Source organism: Marmota monax, unplaced genomic scaffold (genome assembly GCF_021218885.2).
Source record: "Marmota monax isolate L192 unplaced genomic scaffold, Marmota_monax_Labrador192_F-V1.1 WCK01_AAM20220418_F8-fsc00110, whole genome shotgun sequence".
NCBI lineage: Eukaryota > Metazoa > Chordata > Mammalia > Rodentia > Sciuridae > Marmota > Marmota monax.
Window position 1 is genome coordinate 3,622,971 of NW_026694633.1, and position 22,593 is coordinate 3,645,563.

The window sequence follows — 22,593 nt, forward strand, 5'->3', positions numbered from 1 at the left end:
CAAGTTATTAAGCATTCAATAATATATAGATTATTATAGTTTAATTCATTTTCAAACTTAAAACTCCTTTTCTTTTTCAGGGATATCATGATAACACACTTTGAGCCTTCCATCTCCTTTGAGGGCCTTTGCAATGAGGTTCGAGACATGTGTTCTTTTGACAATGAACAGCTTTTTACCATGAAATGGATAGATGAGGAAGGTGAGTGGTAAAGAGAGGGCTGCCTGTTAGCATCTGATTTAAGATATTATTCTGCCATTTTGTTTTAAAAATATAATAAAAGTGTTCTAATAAATTTAAGGGAGAAAGGTAGATCAAGAATTTAATATCTTTCTTATTTTTTCTTAAAGTATTTAAAAGAGTACTATAAAGCACAATCTTTGTTTTACCATTTTTTACTCCAAAATGAAGTAAATTTAACTTGATTTTTTTCAGCAGTAAGGTAAATATCTAATCAAATAGTGCAACATTTTCTTTAATTTATAATATAAATGTTGTATCATATTTTAAGAAACTACCTACTTTTAACTGAATGCTACTATAAAATATTATGGAATCAAAGTGATTATGATAACCATTATTTCAAAGTAATGTCAGAAACTTGATACCTTAGTGACTTGTCTTCCAAAGCATTTATAGAATACCAGTGTGCTGAGAATAGATACTTCCTACTCAAACTCAGAGTCTGATAGGGAGATGGATGTATGTATAGCAAATGTGATGAATTCTGGAACATATAAACACAGGTCTTCAGGGAATACAAAAGAAGTCGTACCTATACCTACCTGAAATATCTTCAATGTTTGAACTAAACCTATTACAGAGAATAAAAGTTTTAGGGATGGAGGAGGTTGGGAAAACTATATAGGATAAGAATAAAGTGTAAAAGGGCACAGAGGTATGAAATACATAATTCACAAAAGATCAAGTTATTCACTAAAGATCAAGTATAGGTAGTTACAAACTTGGCCTAGATCCTTATAACTCAAAAGTTGTGATCTGCAGAACTTAACTAGAAAGGGAGGCTCTCAGTCTCCATCTTACTCTGCTGAATTAGAGTTCACATTTTAGCAGGATCCACTGGTGAATTGCATGCATATGCAAGTTTGAGAAATACAGGGCTGGATCTCAAAAGACATTACAAACTATATTAGACTTTATTTTACATGTTAGAGTGCCATCAGAGTGTAATTAAAAGTTACTCTAAATACATTACTTTTGTATAATGGTTTTCTGTTAATTGGAATACAAGTAAAGTTTTATTTTGAGTAATATGATTATAATGTTCAGCTCAATATTTGGAGCCATTTTTGGTATCAGGAGCTCTGGACAGACATTACTCCAGTTCCAGGTTACCAGTAATTCAAATGCATTTTCATTTCTTAAACAAGTTTTTAAAAGTTTCTCTTAACTGTTTTAGGAAAAAAAGTAGTAGAGAGATTTATGAAATTTAAAAGAAAACCTCCTATTTGTCCTTTTTACATCTCCTTCCTCACTAATACTAGTTGTAAAAGAAGAATTACTTGTAACAGCTTATTATATATCTTTCTAGACAATTTCTGTTTTAGTCAGCTTTTTTGCTGCTGTAACTAAAGGATCTGACCAGAACAACTGTAAGAAAGAAAAATCTATTTGAGGGCTCACGGTTTTAGAGGTCTTAATCCATAGAAGGCTAGTTCATTCCTCAGGGCTCCAGGTGAGGGTGAACATCATGGTGGGAGAGGGTGGCAGAGGGAAGCAACTCATATCAAGGTGTTCAGGAAGCACAGAGAGATTCTACTTATCATATATAAATACGTAAACCATAGCAATACCCCAATTCCCACCTCCTTTAGCCATACCCTACCACTTTAGTTTAGGGATTAACTCACTGGTTAAGCTAAGGCTATAACCCAATCATTTCTCTTCCAGATCTTCTTGCATTGTCTCACATGTGAGCTTTCTGGGGATACCACATCTAAACCATAACAGTGTCTGTGCATATATAAATGTGTATGTCTTTTTTTTTGGTACCCGGAATTGAACCTAAGAGCACTTAACCACTGAGCCACATCCCCACTGAGCCACATTCACAGCCCTTGTTATTTTATTTTTTATTTATTTTGGATACCAAAGATTGAACTTAGGGACACTCAACCACTGAGCCACATCCCCAGTCCTATTTTGTATTTTATTTAGTCTCACTGAGTTGCGTATTAGCACCTTCCCATTGCTGAGGCTGGCTTTGAACTCTTGATCCTCCTGCCTTAGCTTCCTGAGCCTTTGGGATTACAAGTGTGCGCCACTACGCCTAGCCCTTTTTATATTTTTTTAGTTTGAGACAGAGTCTCACTAAGTTACTTAGGGTCTTGCTAAGTTTCTGAGCCTCAGACTTTTTTTTTTTTTAATTAAAAAAATTCTTAGTTGTAGATGGACACAATACCTTTATTTTATTTATTTATTTTATGTGGTGCTGAGGAAGGAACCCTATACCTCACATATGCTAAGCAAGTGCTCTACTACTGAGCCACAACCCCAGCCCCTGGCTTTGAACTTGTGATCCTCAGGCCTTAGCCTCCTGAGCCACTGGGATTACAGGCATGTACCACCATACCTGGCACAAATGTATATGTCTTATAAATTATTTATTAACACACTTTTATTAATATAAACTTATAAACTGTTATATACTATTTTCTTTTTACAAGGTGTGTTGGACATTTTTCATTTTAGTGTGCACCCATTCCAATCATTGTCTTTTTTTAAAAATATTTTTCAGTTGTCAGTGGACCTTTATTTAATTAATTTATTTATATGTGGTGCTGAGAATTGAATCCAGTGCCTCATACACACTAGGCAAGCTTTCTACCACTGAGCCATGACCCCAGCCCTCATTGTCTTTTTTAGTACTGCATTGTGCTGCATGTTGTAGGTGCTTCTTGGATTTATTTTTTAATCCCTTATTGATGGACATTTGACTCATTTTTCACTACTATAAACAGTATAATTTATATAGTCATTTGCAGAATGTGTACATCATGAGTTTGTCATCAAAAAATGTTAAACCAATGAATGAAGTTATGTTATGTGCCTGCATGAATGTATCAAAATGCATTCCAATTTTATGTGTAACTATAATGTACCAATTAAAATAAATAAAAGGATGACAGAGTAGAAGAAAGGAATTGGGGAGGCAGGAGGGGAAAGAAAGAGGAAGTACTAGGGATTGAAATGGAGTAAACTATGTTGTATACATTTTTTACTGTGACTCCCATATATGTATAACTATAATGCACTAATAAATATTGTTTTAAGTTAAACCAAATGATAAGCATGTGAGGTAATGCATATGTTAATTAACTTGATTATATCAGAATATCATATTGTACACCATAAATATACAGTTTTTCCTTTTGTCAGTTAAAAAAATTAATTAACAAGAATGTTAAACTGGTTAATGACACAACTACATTACATGAGAGGATCTTTTCATTTTTCCCCTTACCACCTCAGATATTATGAGTTGCTAACATTTCGCAAATATAAGTGAAATGCCAACTTGATATTTAAATTGTGTTATTTGAGAGGACGACTAAGTGTCTTAATCTATCTAATCATTTTTTTACCCACTCTATCCAAGGTTAATTTAAATATAATTAATTATCAATGTCATAGATATCTTCCAGTAGATCTTTAACCTGAAATGAGACTAATAATTTATCACAGTACACAGCATATGCTTTTAATAAAATGCTTCCTGTCATGAACATGAACTAGTGTTATTTTTACTGCTTCTGTCCTGATCATTTCATACATTTGTTTGTATTTTAGTGGGTTTTTTTTGTTGTTATTTGTTGTTTGTTTGTTTTTTTCAGTCAAAGTGTTCAAACTGTAACTCACTTGAAGTCACTAAGTAGTTCTTTGTATTAAAAGAACTTGGTTTAGAGATAATCCATTAAATATTTTTATAATACCTTTGTTCTTTATGTTGTCTTTGCCTGGAAGGTTCTGTTCCTATATTGTCACATGGCTGATCTTTGTCATTTGAGTCTTAGTTATATTATGTCCTTCAAGGAGCCTTATTCTCATTCATACCTGTTTCTTACCCTGTTTTTTTTTTGCCCCCCCACCCCCACTTTTTTTGGGAGGTGGGTACCAGGGATTGAACTCAGGGCCACTCAACCATTGAGAACATCCCAGCCCAATTTTGTATTTTATTTAAAGACAGGGTGTTATTGAGTTGCTTAATGCCTCACCATTGCTGAGGCTGGCATTGAACTCGTAATCCTCCTGTCTCAGCCTCTGGAGCTGCTGGAATTATAGGCTGTGTGTTACCACCCTGCCCACCCCCCCCCATTTTTGTTTTTAATTGATAGTAGAATATAGACTCCATGAGAGCAGAAATCTTACCTGCTTTGTTCACCATGGAACACCAGGGTCTAGAGCAGTACTTAATAATAGTGTGTTCAAAAAATATTTGCAATTTGTACAAAAGGTTAGTAGCAACCTTCCCCAAATTTGGTTTTACTTCAGCTATTGTAGACTTAAGCATTGGAAGTTGCTGTTCATTCTGATATTTTCTTAAGCTAGTATTTTAATTTACAGATTTATGAGGTGAATTAAATTAATTCTTTGAAATAGACTTCTTATAATGCAATTCATAGTTCTCTCTCCTCAAATCGCTATTGTGTGTTCTAATTTCTGGGTGAGACTATGGAACTGTAGCCTTTGCCTTGCTTACATTAAAAGTTAAATTTTCTGTATGTGATCTTTAAATTCTGATACCAGTTTTTTCTTAATTTTAGGCACACAGAGGCAATAGTAATAATTATTTTTCACAATTGCAGTTATTTTTCATTTGTAATTGTATCACCTTTATTGTTGTTAATCATGTAGGCATTAGGGCGTGCTAATCTGTAGGGAAAATTTTTTCTCTAGGATCAGTCAAAGACAGTACTATAATTTGATTTCTGTAACATAAAAAACATCATTCTTGAAACTAAACATTTAATTGTGGTGTATTATGTTGGAGTATATGAAGATCATAAGCTCACTTCATCTTTCTCAACAGATTTAAGACAATCACCTTTTGACCTGTTACTTAAAACCAGTTTTACTGATTTGTTTTGATGTGAAAGAACTGTCTTGACTAATTAAGTAAACGTTTTTGAAGGATTGTCATTTTGTAAACATCATTCTCCCCTCCCCCATCCCATAATACTATTTTTTTAAAAATTATTTTTAATATCTTTATTTCATTTATTTTTTATGTGGTGCTGAGGATCAAACCCAGGACCTTGCACATGCTAGGCGAGCGCCCTACCGTTGAGCCACAACCCCAGCCCCCCCCCCATACTATTTTATTTTATCTTATTTACTGTGCTGGGGGTCAAACCCAGGTACTCTCATTCTAGGCATGTACTCAGCCACAGAGCTATACTCCAAGCCTGTCATGTGCCCATGTATCTGTTTTTAATTTTTGTTTCATATAATTTGTTATATATATTTTTTAGTTATAGATGGACCCAATGCCTTTATTTATTTTATTTTTATGTGGTGCTAAGGATCAAATCCAGTGGCTTATACTTGTGAGGCAAGTGCTCCACCACTGAGCTACAACCCCAACTCCCATGTATCCTTTTTTTTTTTTTTTGGAAGTTCTAGGGATTGAACCCAGGGCCTTCTTCACATGCACATGCTAGGCAAGTGCTCTACCCCTAAGCTGTGTAACTTTGATCCCAAGTTTGATCACAACTGAGTGAATTTAGCCTACTGGCTTATTTTTTTAACTGGAAGGATACTTTGTATGCTTACTAAAATGTGAGACTTCTGTTATTCTTTCATCTGCTGCTTCTCTGTTTAACTTTGTTTTGTAGTTAAATATAATTCTGTAGACACAGAAGTTGTTTGTTTGTTTGTTTATTTTGGTAGTTGTAGATGGGCAGCATGCCTTTATTTTATTTGTTCATTTGTATATGATGCTGAGGATCGAACCCAGTGCCTCACACATGCAAGGCAAGTACTCTGCCACTGAGCTGTAGCTCTAGCCCCAGAAGTTGTTTTTTAACCTATGTGTAAAATGAAATGTAATTACTGACTTACTTTCTCTCTCTCTCTCTCTCTCTCTCTCTCTCTCTCTCTCTCTCTCTCTTTGGCATAGTAATAGGGTTGAACTCAAGTCCTCATGCATGTTAGGCAAGTATTCTACCACTGAGTTACATCCTCATCCTTTTTAAAATTTCATTTTGAGACAGGTTCTCACTTAATTGCGAAGTTTAGCCTTGAACTTGTGTTCCTTCTGCCTGAGCTTACCAAGTAGCTGGGATTATAGGAATGCACCACCTGGGTGTATTGATTTTAATTTATGTGACAAAATGGAAGAAATTTGTATAACTGAAGAAGTGAATCTTTGTAAAAGAGTGACTTTATTTCTTTTAGGCAAGGTGAAACAACTTTTGTAAACTTTCCTAGACTAGAATGCTAATTTGTTATCTGGTTTACTTAAAACAACAACAACAGAAACACTGAAGTAGCCACTTAGTGGTGCAGGTCCTTAATCCCATCTGTTTGGAAACTGAGGCAGGAGGATCACAAGTTGGAGGCCAGCCAGGGCAACTTAATAAGACTGTCTCAAAATAAAACATTCTGGGAATATAACTCAATGGTAATGTGTCCCTGGGTTCAATCATTAGTTCCAATTTTTTTTTTTAAATTAATAAGGGATAGGAATATAAATAGGGTAGAGCTTTTGCCTAGCTTGCACAAGCTCCTGGGTTCAATACCTACTACTGCAAAAAAAAAAAAAAAAAGCTAGTTTGGGCTTTCCATTATTCATCAGTTTATTGAATACCTACTCAGTGCAGACTGTGTTAGGTAGATACTATGAGGAATAAAAAATGAATATAGTTAACTAAGAAGGATTAATAAAATAATGTTCAGAGAAGATGAAAGGAAGTAGGGATTCAGTGACCAAATTGGAGAAAAGTACACAGGCACACTTTTCTTCCAGACAGCTGGAAAGGAAATGAGTTCATTTCTTAATTTTTCTCTCAAGTAGTAGGCAGAGTTCTCTGTCATGAATGACTGAGTTTGGGATATGGTTGATGGCAGATGGCATCTAGTGCATAGTGAGGTTTAGTTTAACACTGGAATGAGCAGAAGAATGGTACAGTGCAGGCCTCAAAATTCCTTCTAATGACTCCTCTATTAAGGAATGTCATTGCCCATGAAAATGTGCCACCTCTTGATTACCAGTTGGCTAAGGGACATGTTCCTTCCTTTCTCCATTTCAATGTTTACTAAAACTGTGCATTTATATTTAAAAGCAGCTCAAGTGGGGCTTTTCTTAAGTTTAGAGTACTTCAGTTATGAAAGAAAAATTGACAAAATGATTCCATGGAGACCTCTAACCATATTGTGGTAATGGAACTACTTTCACTTCTGATAAAGTAGCTTGCTCTGGACCATTTCCATTAATCATACTGCAGTGACAGTTTGAAATATGGTCAAATTTTGTTTGGTGCATTTTGAATATTAAGAACAAAATGGCTTATATGTATAAAATGTTGTCTTTGTGAGCCTTATATAATATTTTCTACAAATGGAAATGGAAGTTATGTCACCTACTTCAGAGAATAGAATTGTCTAAATAAATAGCAAAAGCTCTGTCTTTATCATATATTTCCCAAAATATTATATTATGGAATTTGTTTACTAATCATCACATTTGGAGACTTCAAAAATTGAGCTTTATTTCTTATATTTTTTAGGAGACCCGTGTACAGTATCATCTCAGTTGGAGTTAGAAGAAGCCTTTAGGCTTTATGAGCTAAATAAGGATTCAGAACTCTTGATTCATGGTAAAAGAGTAATCATTTCATACTCTTCCTGGAGTTATTTATTTATTTTTTTAAGAAATGACCCTTTATTATTGATCATTTTTTAAACACAATCCTGATATAATTTTCTTAATCTCTGTGCCTTATTCATATGTAATTGTCTTTTTTCAGTAGTTTCTCAAATGGTAGAAAAAGTAAAATCAATCTGCTTCTTATAGTCTTGGGAAATTTGTTACCTGTATATGCCTTCTTGGATGTTAAAATATGATCTTCCAGGGTCTTCACAGCAGTCTTAAGATAGGTTGTTGAGATCCTAGTAGACCATTTATTATTTTGCTCATCTTTTTCTAGTATAAAATTATAACAAATGCTTTAAAAAAATTAACTTATTTCAGCTTTTAAAAATATGTAATATTAGAAATTGAACACTTACTGTATTCCATGCTCTTATTAAATAAACTTGTGTCCTTTAGTACATCATAGACTATAGTAGCTGATAAGTTCATAAATATACTATTGCTTTTTATTCTACCTCATTATAGAAATGGTCTGATTTAGTATTTTTATAAACTTATAGCTCCTAATATGAACTTACATTTTTGAATTTTTGGTACTGTTTCTAGTATTACTTTATTTCTAAATTTACTTGACATCTTTAAAAATAACTCTGGTATTTTGTTTCATATTTGTATGTATTTTTATAACTTAATTCTTCATGGTAGCAAAGTTATCACTAAAACAAGGATTTAAGGAAGTACTAGTTAATTTCTTTAAGGACAAAAAGAATAATTAGTAATGAGAGATTGGATTTAGTAATTTGAGTTTCTAATGCCTTGTTAATAGACATATTTGCTTTTATAAAAACTTCTTTTATACAACCTTAGTAATTTTATATAATTCATATGCTTTAAATATGCTGTTAATTAATTTTCTTTTCTTTCAGTATTCCCTTGTGTGCCAGAACGTCCTGGGATGCCTTGTCCAGGAGAAGATAGTAAGTGTTTGTGTACTTTTTACATTGAAAAGAGTTATTTATGTGATGGCACAAGTCCAAAGAAGTCATAAATAGAACTTTTAATTAATTTGATTTCTTTTCCATTTTTTCAGTCCAATTTAGAATATATTAGTGACTGCCTATGTTCTTCTTTTGCCAGATGAAATTCAGATAATTAATTACAACTCACATACTTGTCTGTTGTACATATAAAAGGAAAACTAAGTTAAATTTTAAGTCATGTGGCTTCATGTTTTTTAATTTTGGAAATTTTCAAATCTAAGAAAACAAGAATACCATATATCCTTTGCACAAATTTACCAGTTATTTGTATTTTCTCTGATCGCTTTACCTCTGTGCCTCTGTGTAAATATATGCACACACACATATATATTAACAAGCACACATTTGTTTTATTTTTATTATACCATATGATAGTAAGTAAGTGACATGACTCTTCACCTCCGAATACTTCAGCTTGTTTCTTAGTAATCATTATGGAAATTCTTTTGAGTGTCTAAGCTGATGATTATATTTGGATTGTTTTTATGTTGCTGGGACTCAAACCCATGACCTTTCACTTTGCTCAAAACCAGGGATACATTCTACCACTGAGCCACACCTCCAACCCAGATGGTTATTATTAATAAGATAAAATGAAGGAATCAACTATTGTTTGTTCTGACATAATTTACATATGCAAACTATTTTACTGTAAGTTACTACTCTTTGGTATATGGTATAATGCATTAATTATGGATATTAGCTCATTTTCATTTATGGTTTCTGCTTTCTGTACATATCTGTGACTTCAGAAGAAAAATAGCAGTGAATGTTTTACTTTGAATTAAGTGAAATTTCAAGGTCTGAAGTTCTAATTCTGTGACTTCATACTCCATAGTAAAAGGGGAAAATTGAAAAATTTTGGGTGTTAATATATGGGGTTAAATGGGATCCATGTACTGTATAAGAAGATGGGGTGACTGGGGTTGTGGCTCAGTGGTAGAGCACTTTCCTGGCATATGTGAGGCTCTGGGTTCGATCCTTAGCACCAAATATAAATAAACAAATAAAGAAAAAATCCATTGACAACTAAAAAATATTAATTAAAAGAAGAAGAGGAGGAGGATGGGGAAATTAAAAAAATAGGTGGAACCTTGAGGCAGTTGTTAAAAATGCACATTTGGATTTAACTAGAAATGTTTCTCTAGGGTTCCAGGTGCAGAATGATTAAAGCCACATAAGCTACCTTCACCCAGCTGGATTTCTTTGTCCAAAGCCAGAATTTCAAATTACTTGCCATTGTAGAAGATCTTCCTGATTCCAGAGTCCCATCCTCATCCAAGTCTATCATAAATCTGTAGCATGCTTCCCAGATAAAATATAATTTCCCAGCTTTTATTATAGTTCATGCTTAATTTCCATCTTTACATTTACTGGTGGAGATTTTTACATCACCCCTCCACCAGTAAAATATATATTACTAAACTAGGGCATGGAGGAAAACTGATGAGGTCTCTTGGCCCTTTTAATTCTCAGGCAACATTAAAATGCTTAAGGTATGTCAAGGTAGTTCAAAAAAACTTCTGAAATGGAATGTTCTTTCAGGTTAAAATATTATTAACAGAACTGTTCTACTTTGGCTATTGCTAGCAATATAATTAAAGCAAATGCATCTGTATTTAAGGTTATGCTATCTGAAGATTTCTAATTCAGAGTATTACAACTGGTCTTTTCTATTTTAATGTGAAATAGTGAACTCAATGCGACATTTGCTTTAAAATATGAATTTAGACCCAGTGGCTCTGGAAACTGAGACAGGAGGATCATAAGTTCAAAGCCAGCCTTAGTAACTTAGCGAGACTATGAGCAAACTTAGTGAAATCTGTCCGAAAATAAAGAATAAAAAGGGTTAGGGATATTACTTAGTGGTTAAGTGTCCCTGGGTTCAGTCCCCAGTACCAAATAAAAATAATAATAATAAAGAATTTAGAAACTTAATTAATCTTTCCCTAGTATTAGCTATAGAGGTGAAATGTTATGACTAATGACTAATAGACAATATATGTGATAGTCTTAACCAAAATTATGGTGGCCTGGACTGGACAACTTGTGGAACCTTTTTCTCTAAGTGTGTTTAAGAAAAGCATTAACATAAAACTGTTGGATAAAAGTTGTTGGGGAAGAAGATACTCTTGTGGTTACAAAATATCAAATTGCTTAGGTAAAATACTGTCTATTCTGGTTTCTCTTTGTGTAAATCTTTCACCTTTTCACAAAGCAAAATGTACCTTTACAATGTAGAGATCTGCAGTCGCTACATTTAACAGTGTAATGTAATGGGAGGCTACATTCTAACATTTGTGTGCCTCTTGATGTACTGCCATAAGAAATACACATCATCTATATGTTATTTTTTGGCCAAAAGTATTTAATACTGACCCATGAGGAAATAGACAAACCCGGAATATAAAACGTAAGACAACTAAAACTCCAAAAAAAAAAAAAAACATGAAAAAACTAAAATATATAAGACAGAATGAATGTTTTATAATAAGGGATTAAGAAAAAAAAATGAGATGCCTGATTCTTGATTAGAGCCTAGATAGAAAAAGAGTTTTAAAAGACACTTTTGGAGCAATTAGGAAATTTTTATATATGAACTCTATATTGGGTGATACTGAATTAATGTTAATGTCTAAGACATAGGAAAGATACTGTGGTTATGAGAATGACCTTAATCTCAGGCAGTGAGTAGTTAGTTAGTTAAGGGTATTTAAGCTTTATGATGTCTGCATCTGGACTTCCAAATGTTTGAGGGAAGAAAATAAATTATATTTTTTATAGAGAGGAAAGCAAAGGTGACATAACATTAATAATTGGTAAAGCTACAGAGTGCAGGTTTTGTGTTTCAGCTTTCTGTGGGCTTAAAGTTTTTTTTAAAATAAAAACGTTTGGGTTGGGTGCAGTGGCAGATACCTATAGTCCCAACAACTCTGGAAGCCTAGGGAAGAGGATCACAGGTTCAATGCCAGTCTCAGCAATTTAGCAAGGCCTTAAGCAGTTTAGCAAGACCCTGTCTCACAAAACAGAAAGGGCTGTGGAGGTGGTTCAGTGGTTAAGCACCCTTGAGTTCAATCCCTCTACCAAAAAAAAAAAAACAACCTTGGGGTACATTTAAAAAAAAAAAAAAAAAGCAATAGTAATAATTGCAACATTTATACCGCCTGGTCTTTATTTTCATTTAGTTTTGAAGAACATGTTTTACTTTTTCAGTTAATGGTTTTTATCAGTATATATTTTTTTCCTGTAGTGAATATCATGAAAAAAAAATAACAAACTTAATTATAAAATTACTTCTATTCATACTTGCTCTTTTTTTCTTTTCTTAACTTTTAACCTCTTCAGAATCCATCTACCGCAGAGGTGCCCGTCGCTGGAGAAAGCTTTATTGTGCAAATGGCCACACTTTTCAAGCCAAACGTTTCAACAGGGTAAATTTAGTTTGTTGGATGTTGGTAATTTGAGACATCTTTTTTTTTTTTTTTTTTTTTTTGTCCCCCTATGAAAGTTAGTTATTTTGTCCCTAAATCTTTTAGTCACTTTTGAAAAAGTAGCAGAGCCTTACATTCCCAGTTTAACTGGGGTAGTATACCTGTATTTTTAATAGCATATCCTTTTGTACTTTGTTTTTTTCTTTTTCAGTGTTGAAAGTTCAACCCAGGGCTTTGACATGCTAGGTACTCTACTGTTGAGCTACACACCTAGCCCCTTTCACTCTTAAAAATGCTCCAAGTTGGGCTGGGATTGTGGCTCAGTGGTAGAATGCTTGCCTAGCATGTGTGAGGCACTGGGTTTGATTCTCAGCACCACATATAAATAAATAAAGGTTCATCAACAAATAATAAATTTTTTTAAATGCTCCAAATTAGTTTATTAATTATTTTAAAATATAATCCAAACAAAACAAAATGTAATTCAAGACAGTTCAGAAAATTATCAAGGTTTGTTTTGCAAACCATTTAATGTTGTAATTTAATTTTCATTGTTTAGAAAATAAATAGCAAATGCTTATCTAGCTTTTATACTATATCAAGCAGTTTTTAAAAATATTATTGTTCCCCACATTTTTTTATTGGTGAATTATGGTTGCATATAATGATGGGATTTGTTGTTACACATTTATACATGCATACTATATAACAATATAATTTAATCAATATCAATCCCCAGCACTTGCCTTTCCCCTACCTCTCACCCCTTAGTCCCTTTCCTGTACTGATCTTCCTTTGATTTTCATGAGATCCACCTCTACCTTTTTTTTTTCCCTTTTCCTCTCTAGCTTCCACATATGAGAGAAAACATACATCCCTTTACCTTGAGTTTACTTATTTCACTTAACATAATGGTCTCTAGTTTCATTTGTTTTCCTACAAATGACATAATTTCATTTTACTTTGTGGCTGAATAGAACTCGTGTGTGTGTGTGTGTGTGTATGTGTGTATGTGTATGTGTATGTGTATCACGTTTTCTTTACTCATTTATCCATTAATGGACACCTAGGCTGGTTCCATAGTTTGGCTGTTGTGAGTTGTGCTGCTATAAACATGGGTCTGCATATATTACTGTGGTATGATGACTTTCTTTTTTTATTCATTTTTAAAATTTGTTCTTTTTAGATATATATGACAGTAGGGTATATTTTGAATTATATCAGGCAATTTTTCCAGTGCTTTTATGTATATTCATTTAATCCTTATAACAACTCTATGAGATAACTAGTATATAATTTAATTTTGTAGATGAGGAAAATGAAATGTAGGGCAGTTAAGTAACTTGCCCAAGATGACACAGCTAGTAAATGGTAGAGTCAAGGTTTGAAAGCAGTCAGACTGTCTCCAGAAGACCATGTTTGTTTGTTTATAATATTTTTTAGATGCTGATGGACCTTTATTTTATTCATTTATTGTATATGTGGTGCCAAGAATCAAACCCAGTGCCTCGCACATGCTAGGCAAGCACTCTACCACTGAGCTACAACCTCAGCCCAGAAGACCATGTTTTTAAATTTTTTGTAAATACAAATTTATGGACTTAATTTCTATTCTGAAATTAATGTTATGTACTAAATTAATTAAAATTCATGAAATTATAAATTCATGAAAATAGAAACAGCTAGCTGGGATCCCAATAGCACTGATATTAAAAATGTCTAACAAATGAAAAGTCACTTCAGGTATTGCTGTTCAAGTACACAAGGCTGTGAGCCATAGTGGTGCATGCCTATAACCCAAAAACTAGGAAGGCTGAAGCAGGATGATGGGAAGTTTGAGGCTGGCCTCAGCAATTTAGCAAGACCCTGTCTCAAAATATAGATAAATATGTAGATAGATTTATAGACAGATGGATTGATCAATCTGGGGATGCATCTCAGTGGTAGAGCACCCCTGGGTACATTCCCCAGTGGTGGAGTGGGGAAGCAGGGCTTTGGCCCTGTGTGGTGGCTCATACATATAATCCCAGCCACTCAGGTTAAGGCTGGAGAATTGTAAAATATGAGGCCAAAACAGGACTTTAATTTGACCCTTGACAGTATGAAAAGTCTTATGGTTTTCAATTTAATTCATTGTTTCTGCTTTCATTACTATGACTTAATTATGAAAATTTTTTGACCTTAATAACAAACAGCAACATGATTGCACACGTCACTATCTCCTTAAAACAAGCTCCCTTTCCTGTTTCTCTTTCACTGAACTTCATAGCTTTTGAAAAATTATATGTAAGGAAAGTTTGTTTTGTTTTTTCATGTGCTGACAATTAACACCATGATGAAGAGAATTGAGTTGAAGAAAAAAACCACTTTCACTCTTTTATGAGCAAACTCTTGGTAATGATTATAACCTTTTTTTGTTTGTTAATAAAATACTTTTGGCAGCGTGCTCATTGTGCCATCTGCACAGACCGAATATGGGGACTTGGACGCCAAGGATATAAGTGCATCAACTGCAAACTCTTGGTTCATAAGAAGTGCCACAAGCTAGTCACAATTGAATGTGGGCGACATTCTTTGCCACCGGTAAGACACAGTTGTCTTTTTTTTTTTTTAAATATAGTATGCTTGATAAACTATGAAAACAAGGTTAACAAGATTTTGGGCTAGGGTAGTAACTCAGTAGTAGAGCTTTTGCCTAGCATGTGTGAGGCACTAGGTTTGATCCTCAGCACTAAATAAAAATAAGTAAATAAAATAAAGATAGTGTGTCCATCAGCAACTAAAAAAATATTTTTTAAAAATAGGGAGATGTTAAAGAACATCTCAAAAAATTGTTAGTGTGGGTAGGAACACTTTACATTCCACTTGATATATTGTGAACTTTGTAACTTTTGAAATACTTATGATAATATTTATTTGTAGGATGTAGTTTTCTTTTTTGACCTATAAAATTCTCTGATTCGCTGGTTAAGATATAGGAAGAACTATTTAAAAGACTTTTTTCTCTTCTTTAAATTCTTTACTTTATAGCTCCCATTATTCTATGCTTAAGCAAAAGAGTTAGGAGTATCTCGTTTGCTATTTAAAGTGTGGGATTACTGGGGGAAAAAAGCATTTAAAATTTTGATTTTTCTCTTCATGTTTTACCTATGAATTAAGGCACACTGAGACAAAATAGAGAATGCAGATGAATACAGGAAAAATTTAGTTAAAAATTCTCATAGGCCAGGGTTGTGGCTCAGTGGTACGGTGCTTGCCTAGCATGCATGAGGCACTGGGTTCGATCCCTGAAACCACATAAAATTAAAAATAAAGGTATTATGTCCATCTACAACTAAAAATAAAAATTAAAAAAAATATTCTCATAAATTCTGCCATCTAAAGGTAATTGTCTTTTGAGCTATATATTTCCAAAAATTTTCTTATGCAAATTTATTTACATGAGCATTTTCAATTTTTATATATGAAAAATATATAAACATATAAGCATAGGTGAAACCGTACAATGGTGGGTGGATGGAGCAGTCCCCCAGCCTTAAAAGTTAACACTTAATGATCAACTTTATTTTCATCTATTTCCCCCACTAAACGTTTCCTTGCCCAGTGTTATTTTGAAACTTATATATTTCAGTATATACTTCTAAAAGAGGCTTTTTAAAAATATCTAACTAGAAAAAACAAATTTCTTATTTCAAATATCCATCCAGATAATGCTCAAAATTTCAGTTGTTCCATTAGTGTCATAATTTTGGTTTTTGTTTTCATTAGGAATCAGGATTAAATTGTAATTGATTCATATCTCTTAGATATTTTTAAATTTACTAGTTCATCCCCTGTCCTTTTTTTCCTTATAATTTTATTGTAGAAGACTAGTACTTATCCAACAGAAGGCATGTGTATTGAGTGTCTCTTTTATATACCTTTTAACAAAAGTGAGGTCATATGCATCCTATTTTTTAACCCATTTTTCTCACTGAACAATATAATCTGGTCATCTTTCTATGTGTATTTATAGCTAGTATAAATACACTTCTTAGCATAGTAATTTGTTACATGTCTCTTCTATAATTTATTTAACCTGTGGTTGATTATAACTTACTTTCCTGGGGTTGAACCATTAGGGTTGTTTATAAAGAAAATCATGATGAACTGCATGATAAATAAATCTTATTTCCTTAAAGATCCAGCAACAGAATTACTAGGTTAAAAGAAATGCATTTTTAGAAGGAATAGGATGCATCTTTCTAAATTGTCCTCTACAGTGATTATATCATGTTTATTTATTGGCCTTCTTTGGACATTTATTGAAAGTAGGATATTACTGTTAGCTCTTCAGTATTGGAATTATGGAGTGAGTTCATAGAAGTTTAGGAATGGGTTTAAAGTTAAGGTGGGGGGGAATCCAATTTTAAGGAAAATCAGAAGGCTACAAATTATAAACATAATTTTCCTGGTTCCTAATGATATTCCTGAGTATTCCTAGGTGATAAAAAGACTTGTGTGTTCATACATGTAGAAGAAAGAGGGACAGTGTTATTGTTACTTTAAGATAGAGGTTGAATTTCTTCAAAAATCCATACCCTTCAAAGCCTGTCATTAAGTAGTTTTAAAATTATAATTGTGTATCTAATGTTCTTCCTCAAGTTTACTTCTTCCTGCATTAAATTTGAATATAAGATTAACAAATTAGTAACAACTTTGGTTTGAATTAACATTGTTCCTGAGATTATTTGCAGATGGTTGTTGGTTAAGTCAGTTTCTAGAAGGTATTTCCTTTCCTTTTTTGGGCCACTGACACCTTTAAGAATGTTCAGAAAAATGGGAAACCTATAAAATAAAACATAATTTTAAAGAGTTTATAAATATCTTGAAAACTATCTCTGGACCTCAACAAAGAACTCATATTCTAGAAATATCTTGCCAAAGACTTAAAGTGGAATTCAAGAAAGAAAAGATAATGTAGAAGAGAAACAAATCAGAGTGCATAGGAGTTTAATTTCCAATCAATGGTTTGAATTAGTTTTGTTTTGTTTTTTTTGTAAAATGTGACTAACGTTATCTCATTCACAGGAATGTTATAGGGTTTTATAAAACACTACTAGATATAATAACAACTGTCACCTAAGGTTTATTCTTTCAAATTTAAATTTTAATATTCCTCATTGAAAAAAAATGTTGTTTCTGAATTTATAGAAATATTGGAATTTAAAAAGAATCTACTAAGTATGTCTTTGGAAATGTTTATAGGAACCAATGATGCCAATGGACCAGTCCTCCATGCATTCAGACCATCCACAGACAGGTAAGAATGAGGCTCACATGAACCATTTTTCATAAACAAGGTAGTATTTGAAGACTTCTACCCAAGCTCAAAAACATTAATATTCTTCTCTAGCAATAGGAAATAAGCTTATTTTGTGGTGGTAAGTTTAGTCATAATATCTATTTAACCATATAGTTTACATAAATATTTTAGATATTTGTGTAAAATCTTAAGAAATAACTTATTTTTCTAATTCAGATACATTTCTTTTTGAGACTCTTTTACATTCATCAAACCTAGTTTGTTTTTCACCATGAAAAAATTTAAAGCAGATTTTGTGGACCATATTGACTGTATTCAGGTGACCTATTTTTATTCCAAGCCTTATTAGCAGAAGTAGATATTATGTAGAAGATAGAAATGCAGTTATAGGAAATCTAAAACTATGCTGTGAGTAAAAATGTTAAATAGGAACAAAACCTTAAGCACAGATCTGAGAAATTTGGAGAGCAATTAAATGGGATACAGCAGCATGATCTGGTCTTTATTCAATTAAAAAAAAAAAACATGAAAAAGGAAGATAGGAGTTTTTCTGGAAAAACAATGCAGTCTCTTTCTCCTGAAGCTATGAAATGTAGGGCCTTTTCCCCCAGTTGCTTTAAGGAATAAAAGCCCAGCATTATCATTTCTTTTTTTTCTTTTTTTTTTTTTTATTGGTTGTTCAAAACATTACAAAGCTCTTGACATATCATATTTCATACATTAGATTCAAGTTGGTTATGAACTCCCAATTTTACCCCAGATACAGATTGCAGAATCACATCGGTTACACATCCACATTTACATAATGCCCTATTAGTAACTGTTGTATTCTGCTACCTTTCCTACTTTAGAAAGTCAGTGACATTTTTGAAGTGTGAAAAAAGTAAGAAAAAAGACTGCTGTGCTTCAGTCATACTGAAAGATTTAAATACGGTTTTTGAGTCAGCCATATACAAGGAATTTCTTGATTAATTTGTAAAAAAAAAAAAAGAGAGAGAATTGTTTAAAAAATATTTATTAGAGCAATACTTGGCTACCAAGTTGGTGCTTTCTCTCTCTACCTAAAGATTAGGATTTGACTCTTAAGTTTATATATAACATGCTATTAGTAGGACAAGTATTCAGATTTAAATGATAAAAACTTACTCAGAAGAAAAAAACTCAAAAAGAAGTGCAAACTCATAATCATCAAAAGAAATATTTATGTTAAAGTACTTTAATTGTGTTTCTTTTTAATTCTTGGGTTTGGATTTTTAGTAATTCCATATAATCCTTCAAGTCATGAGAGTTTGGACCAAGTTGGTGAGGAAAAGGAGGTAAGATAACTTGTTATATTATAAATACACTATTTCAGTAGCTTTTTTTTTTTGGGGGGGGGCAGTGTTGGGGATTGAACCCAGGGCCTTATGCATGCAAAGCAAGCACTCTACCAACTGAGCTATATCTTCAGCCCCTCAGTAGCTTTTTAATAAGATACAACAGTTTAGAAATATAACACATTGGCTTAGGTATTAGATGATAGTGATAAAAGACAAATGGTTTTTAATAATTTGAGAATTTTATTCTGATTTAATTTGGTAATTAATTTAAATTAGGAAATAGTTTGGGAAACATTTTCATTTTAAAATAATCTAAAAATCACAATGTATGGTATTTAGAATACTTGGTAATATTAGAATTATTGATTCTTTCAGTTTGTCAACTAATTGCTTATTTTAAATACAATTAAAATATCTTAACTGCCACTATTGTTTTCTATTAATTAAGCATTTTATCAGTTTTTAAAACAGAACAAATTCCTAATTTAAATTTTTTTGGTTTTTTTTGTGCTACGGGCACTCAAACACTGAGCTATATCCTTACCCCTTTTTTATTTGTTTAATTTTATTTAGAGACAGGGTCTCATTAAGTTGCTTAGGGCCTTGCTAAAATGCTAAAGCTGGCTTTAAGCTTGAAATCCTCCTGCCTCAGCCTCCTGAGCCAATGGGATTATAGGCATGTACCACTGCACACAGTTAGAAAATATTTAAAATAGTAACCATTTATTTTTTTTAAAGTGTGTAGTGCAAATCATTATTGTGGCTCACCCCTTCTAAGTTTGACTTCTTAGAGTAACCACTTTTTAGCCATAATTTTGTGTGTGTGTGTGTGTGTGTGTATGTGTTTCCCCGTTGAATGTTTATATCTCTGTTTTTTGGTTTTTGAAGTTTATGTATTTCTGGACATAAAAAATTTAGTTCACACTTCCTCCTCCTTTTCTTTTTAGTGTATGATAGGCGTATTATATTTTGCTCTTCTCTTGGTTACCTTTTGAAAAAAACAACTGTGCTGAATGACAGGATTCCTCATGCCCAAAATCCAACTACTTGGGAGATGGGAGTCAGAAGGATTACAAGTTTCTGGCCAACTTGGGCAACTTTTAGTGAGACCCTGCCTTAAAATAAAATTTTTAAGAAAGTGCTTGTGGAGAATGATATTGGCCAAATTATATTGTTATATTGTGTGCATGTACAAATATGTAACAATAAATGTATAACTATAATGCACCAATAAAAAAGAATGGGGGAATAAAGATTTGGGGTGGGAACTCAGTGGTAGAGCACTTGCTTAGCATGTGTGAAGCCTGTGTTCAATCTCCAGTACCACCACAGCAGTCAATAAAATCTAACTTTTTATTATGGAAAATTTCAAACATAAAGTAGGCAGAATAGTATAAGAAAACCCCTGTATCCATTACCCAGTTAAAATAATTAGTATTACATGGTTAGCCTTCTTATCTACCTGCATTTTTTGGTACATTATAATTACGTATAACAGTGGGGTTCTTTTAACCATATTCATACATAACATACAATTTGACGAATCTCATTTCCCTGAACCTTCCTTTCCCTCCCCTTCTCCTTCCTTCTAATCCTCTTTCTGGACTTTACAAATATTCCTTCTATTATTATTATTTTAATTAGTATATTTTATTTATATCTATTATCTATAACAATTTATTATTGTATCTTTATACATGAACATAGTATAATTTGGTAGATTTCATTCCCCAATGTTCCCATATGCCCTCCTCTCCTCCCTCCCTTTGATTCCTTTCCTCTACTCTATTGGACTTCTGTTTTTGTGATATTCCCCCCACTTTGTTAAAAATATGTATCTGCCCAACACACAACACCAGCTTCTTCATATGAGGGAAAACATTTGATCTTGACTTTCTTAGTCTGGTTTATTTCACTTAGCACAGTGTCTCTAATTCCATCCATTTATTTTCAGATTACATAATTTCATTCTTCTTTATGGCTGAGTAAAACTCCATTTTACATATGTATACCACATTTTCTTTGTACCTAGGCTGGTTTTATAACTTAGCTATTGTGAATTTGCTCTTATAAACATAGGTATGCATATATTATCATAGTGTACTGATTTTAGATCTTTTGGATAAATACCAAGGAGTGGGATAGCTGGGTGATATGGTGATTCCATTCCTAGTTTTTGAGGATTCTCCATACTGCTTTCCAAAGTAGTTGTATTAATTTTCAGTCCCACCAACATTATATAAGTGCACTTTTCCCCCACATCCTTTCCAGCAATTATTGTTATTTATATTCTTGATAATCTCCATTTTTACTGGAGCAAGATAAAAATCTCAATATAGTTTGGATTTGCATTTCTCTTAATTCCTCAGGATGTCGAATGTATATTCATGTCTGTTGGCCATTTGTGTTTTTTCTTCTGAGAAATGTCGGTTTAGTTCATTTGCCCATCCATTAGTCAGGTTATGTATTTTTTTGAGTTCTTTATATGTTCTGGATATTAATCCCCTGTTGGAAAAATAACTGGAAAAGATCTTTTTATTTTGATGTTGTCCTACTTATTGATTCTTGGTTTTATTTCTTGAACTTCAGGAATTTTTTGAGACATTCAGTGCTTACACTCCTTTTTTTGTTTGAATATTTAAAAAAAAATTTTTTAAATATCTTTATTTATTTGTATGTAGTGCTGAGGATCGAACCCACTGCCTCATGCGTGCTAGGCAAGCACTCTACCACTGAGCCATATCCCCCGCCCTTGAGATTTTCTTTTCCTTTATTAAATTTATTTATTTTTATGTGGTGCTGAAGATCAAACCCAGTGCCTCACACATGCAAGGCAAGTGCTCTACTACTGAGTCACAACCCTATCCCTCATTGTTTTAATATTAATCCTATGTTTGTTTCTAGCAATTTTAGTGTTTCTGGTCTAATTTCCAGGTCTTTGATTCATTTTGAGTTGCTTTTTTTTTTTTAATATTTATTTTTTTAGTTGTAGTTGGACACAATACCTTTATTTGTTTTTGTGTGGTGCTGAGGATCCAACCCAGGGCCTCGCACTTGCTAGGCGAGCATGCTACCACTGAGCCACAACGCTAGCCCTTGAGTTGCTTTTTAATGCAAGGTGAGAGAGAGGGATCTAGTTTCATTCTGCTATATGTGAATTTTTAGTTTTCCCAGCACCATTTGTTAAAAAGGCTGTCTTTTCTCCAACATATGCTTTGGGCACCTTTGTCAAGGATCAAATGACTTAATCTACATCCATTTGTCTCTCTCTTCTATTCCAGTGGTCTTCATGTCTGTTATTATGCTGATACCATACTGTTTGTGTTACTATTGCTCTATAATATAGTTTGAGATTGTCTGCCCACTTTCTCTACTGCTGTATTTTTGAAGGAAATCTGTTGGTCACCTGTTTAATCTCACATCTTAGTTTCTTGTTCTGTTTTAGCCAATATATTGACTCTGTTTCAGCTACCTATACTCTCTCTTCAAATTTTTCTTTTAGTTACGTAGTTTACTTTTACATTGCCAACATTGTCAACATTTATAATCTGTCTTACAACTAACAAAATCTTCTACATTTTGTTCACAAGTTAAATGAGTCAGTTAAAGAAAGACATTCCTAATAATACGGACTAAATTCTCTGTTCTTCTGGTACTATAAGT

At 32.9% G+C, this 22,593-nt stretch overlaps 1 protein-coding gene across 2 annotated transcripts in view; it reads left to right on the plus strand.

Moving 5' to 3' along the window:
- The window catches only part of Prkci (protein kinase C iota), a 68,900-nt gene that overhangs the window by 17,871 nt on the left and 28,436 nt on the right, over nucleotides 1-22,593 (plus strand). For both annotated transcript variants that reach the window (XM_046422956.2, XM_058572265.1), the window contains exons 2-8: nucleotides 81-202; nucleotides 7,750-7,839; nucleotides 8,762-8,812; nucleotides 12,221-12,306; nucleotides 14,749-14,889; nucleotides 17,554-17,608; nucleotides 18,869-18,927. In XM_046422956.2, coding sequence (XP_046278912.1) covers nucleotides 81-202; nucleotides 7,750-7,839; nucleotides 8,762-8,812; nucleotides 12,221-12,306; nucleotides 14,749-14,889; nucleotides 17,554-17,608; nucleotides 18,869-18,927 — 604 coding nt within the window. The remainder of the gene's footprint in view (nucleotides 1-80; nucleotides 203-7,749; nucleotides 7,840-8,761; nucleotides 8,813-12,220; nucleotides 12,307-14,748; nucleotides 14,890-17,553; nucleotides 17,609-18,868; nucleotides 18,928-22,593) is intronic.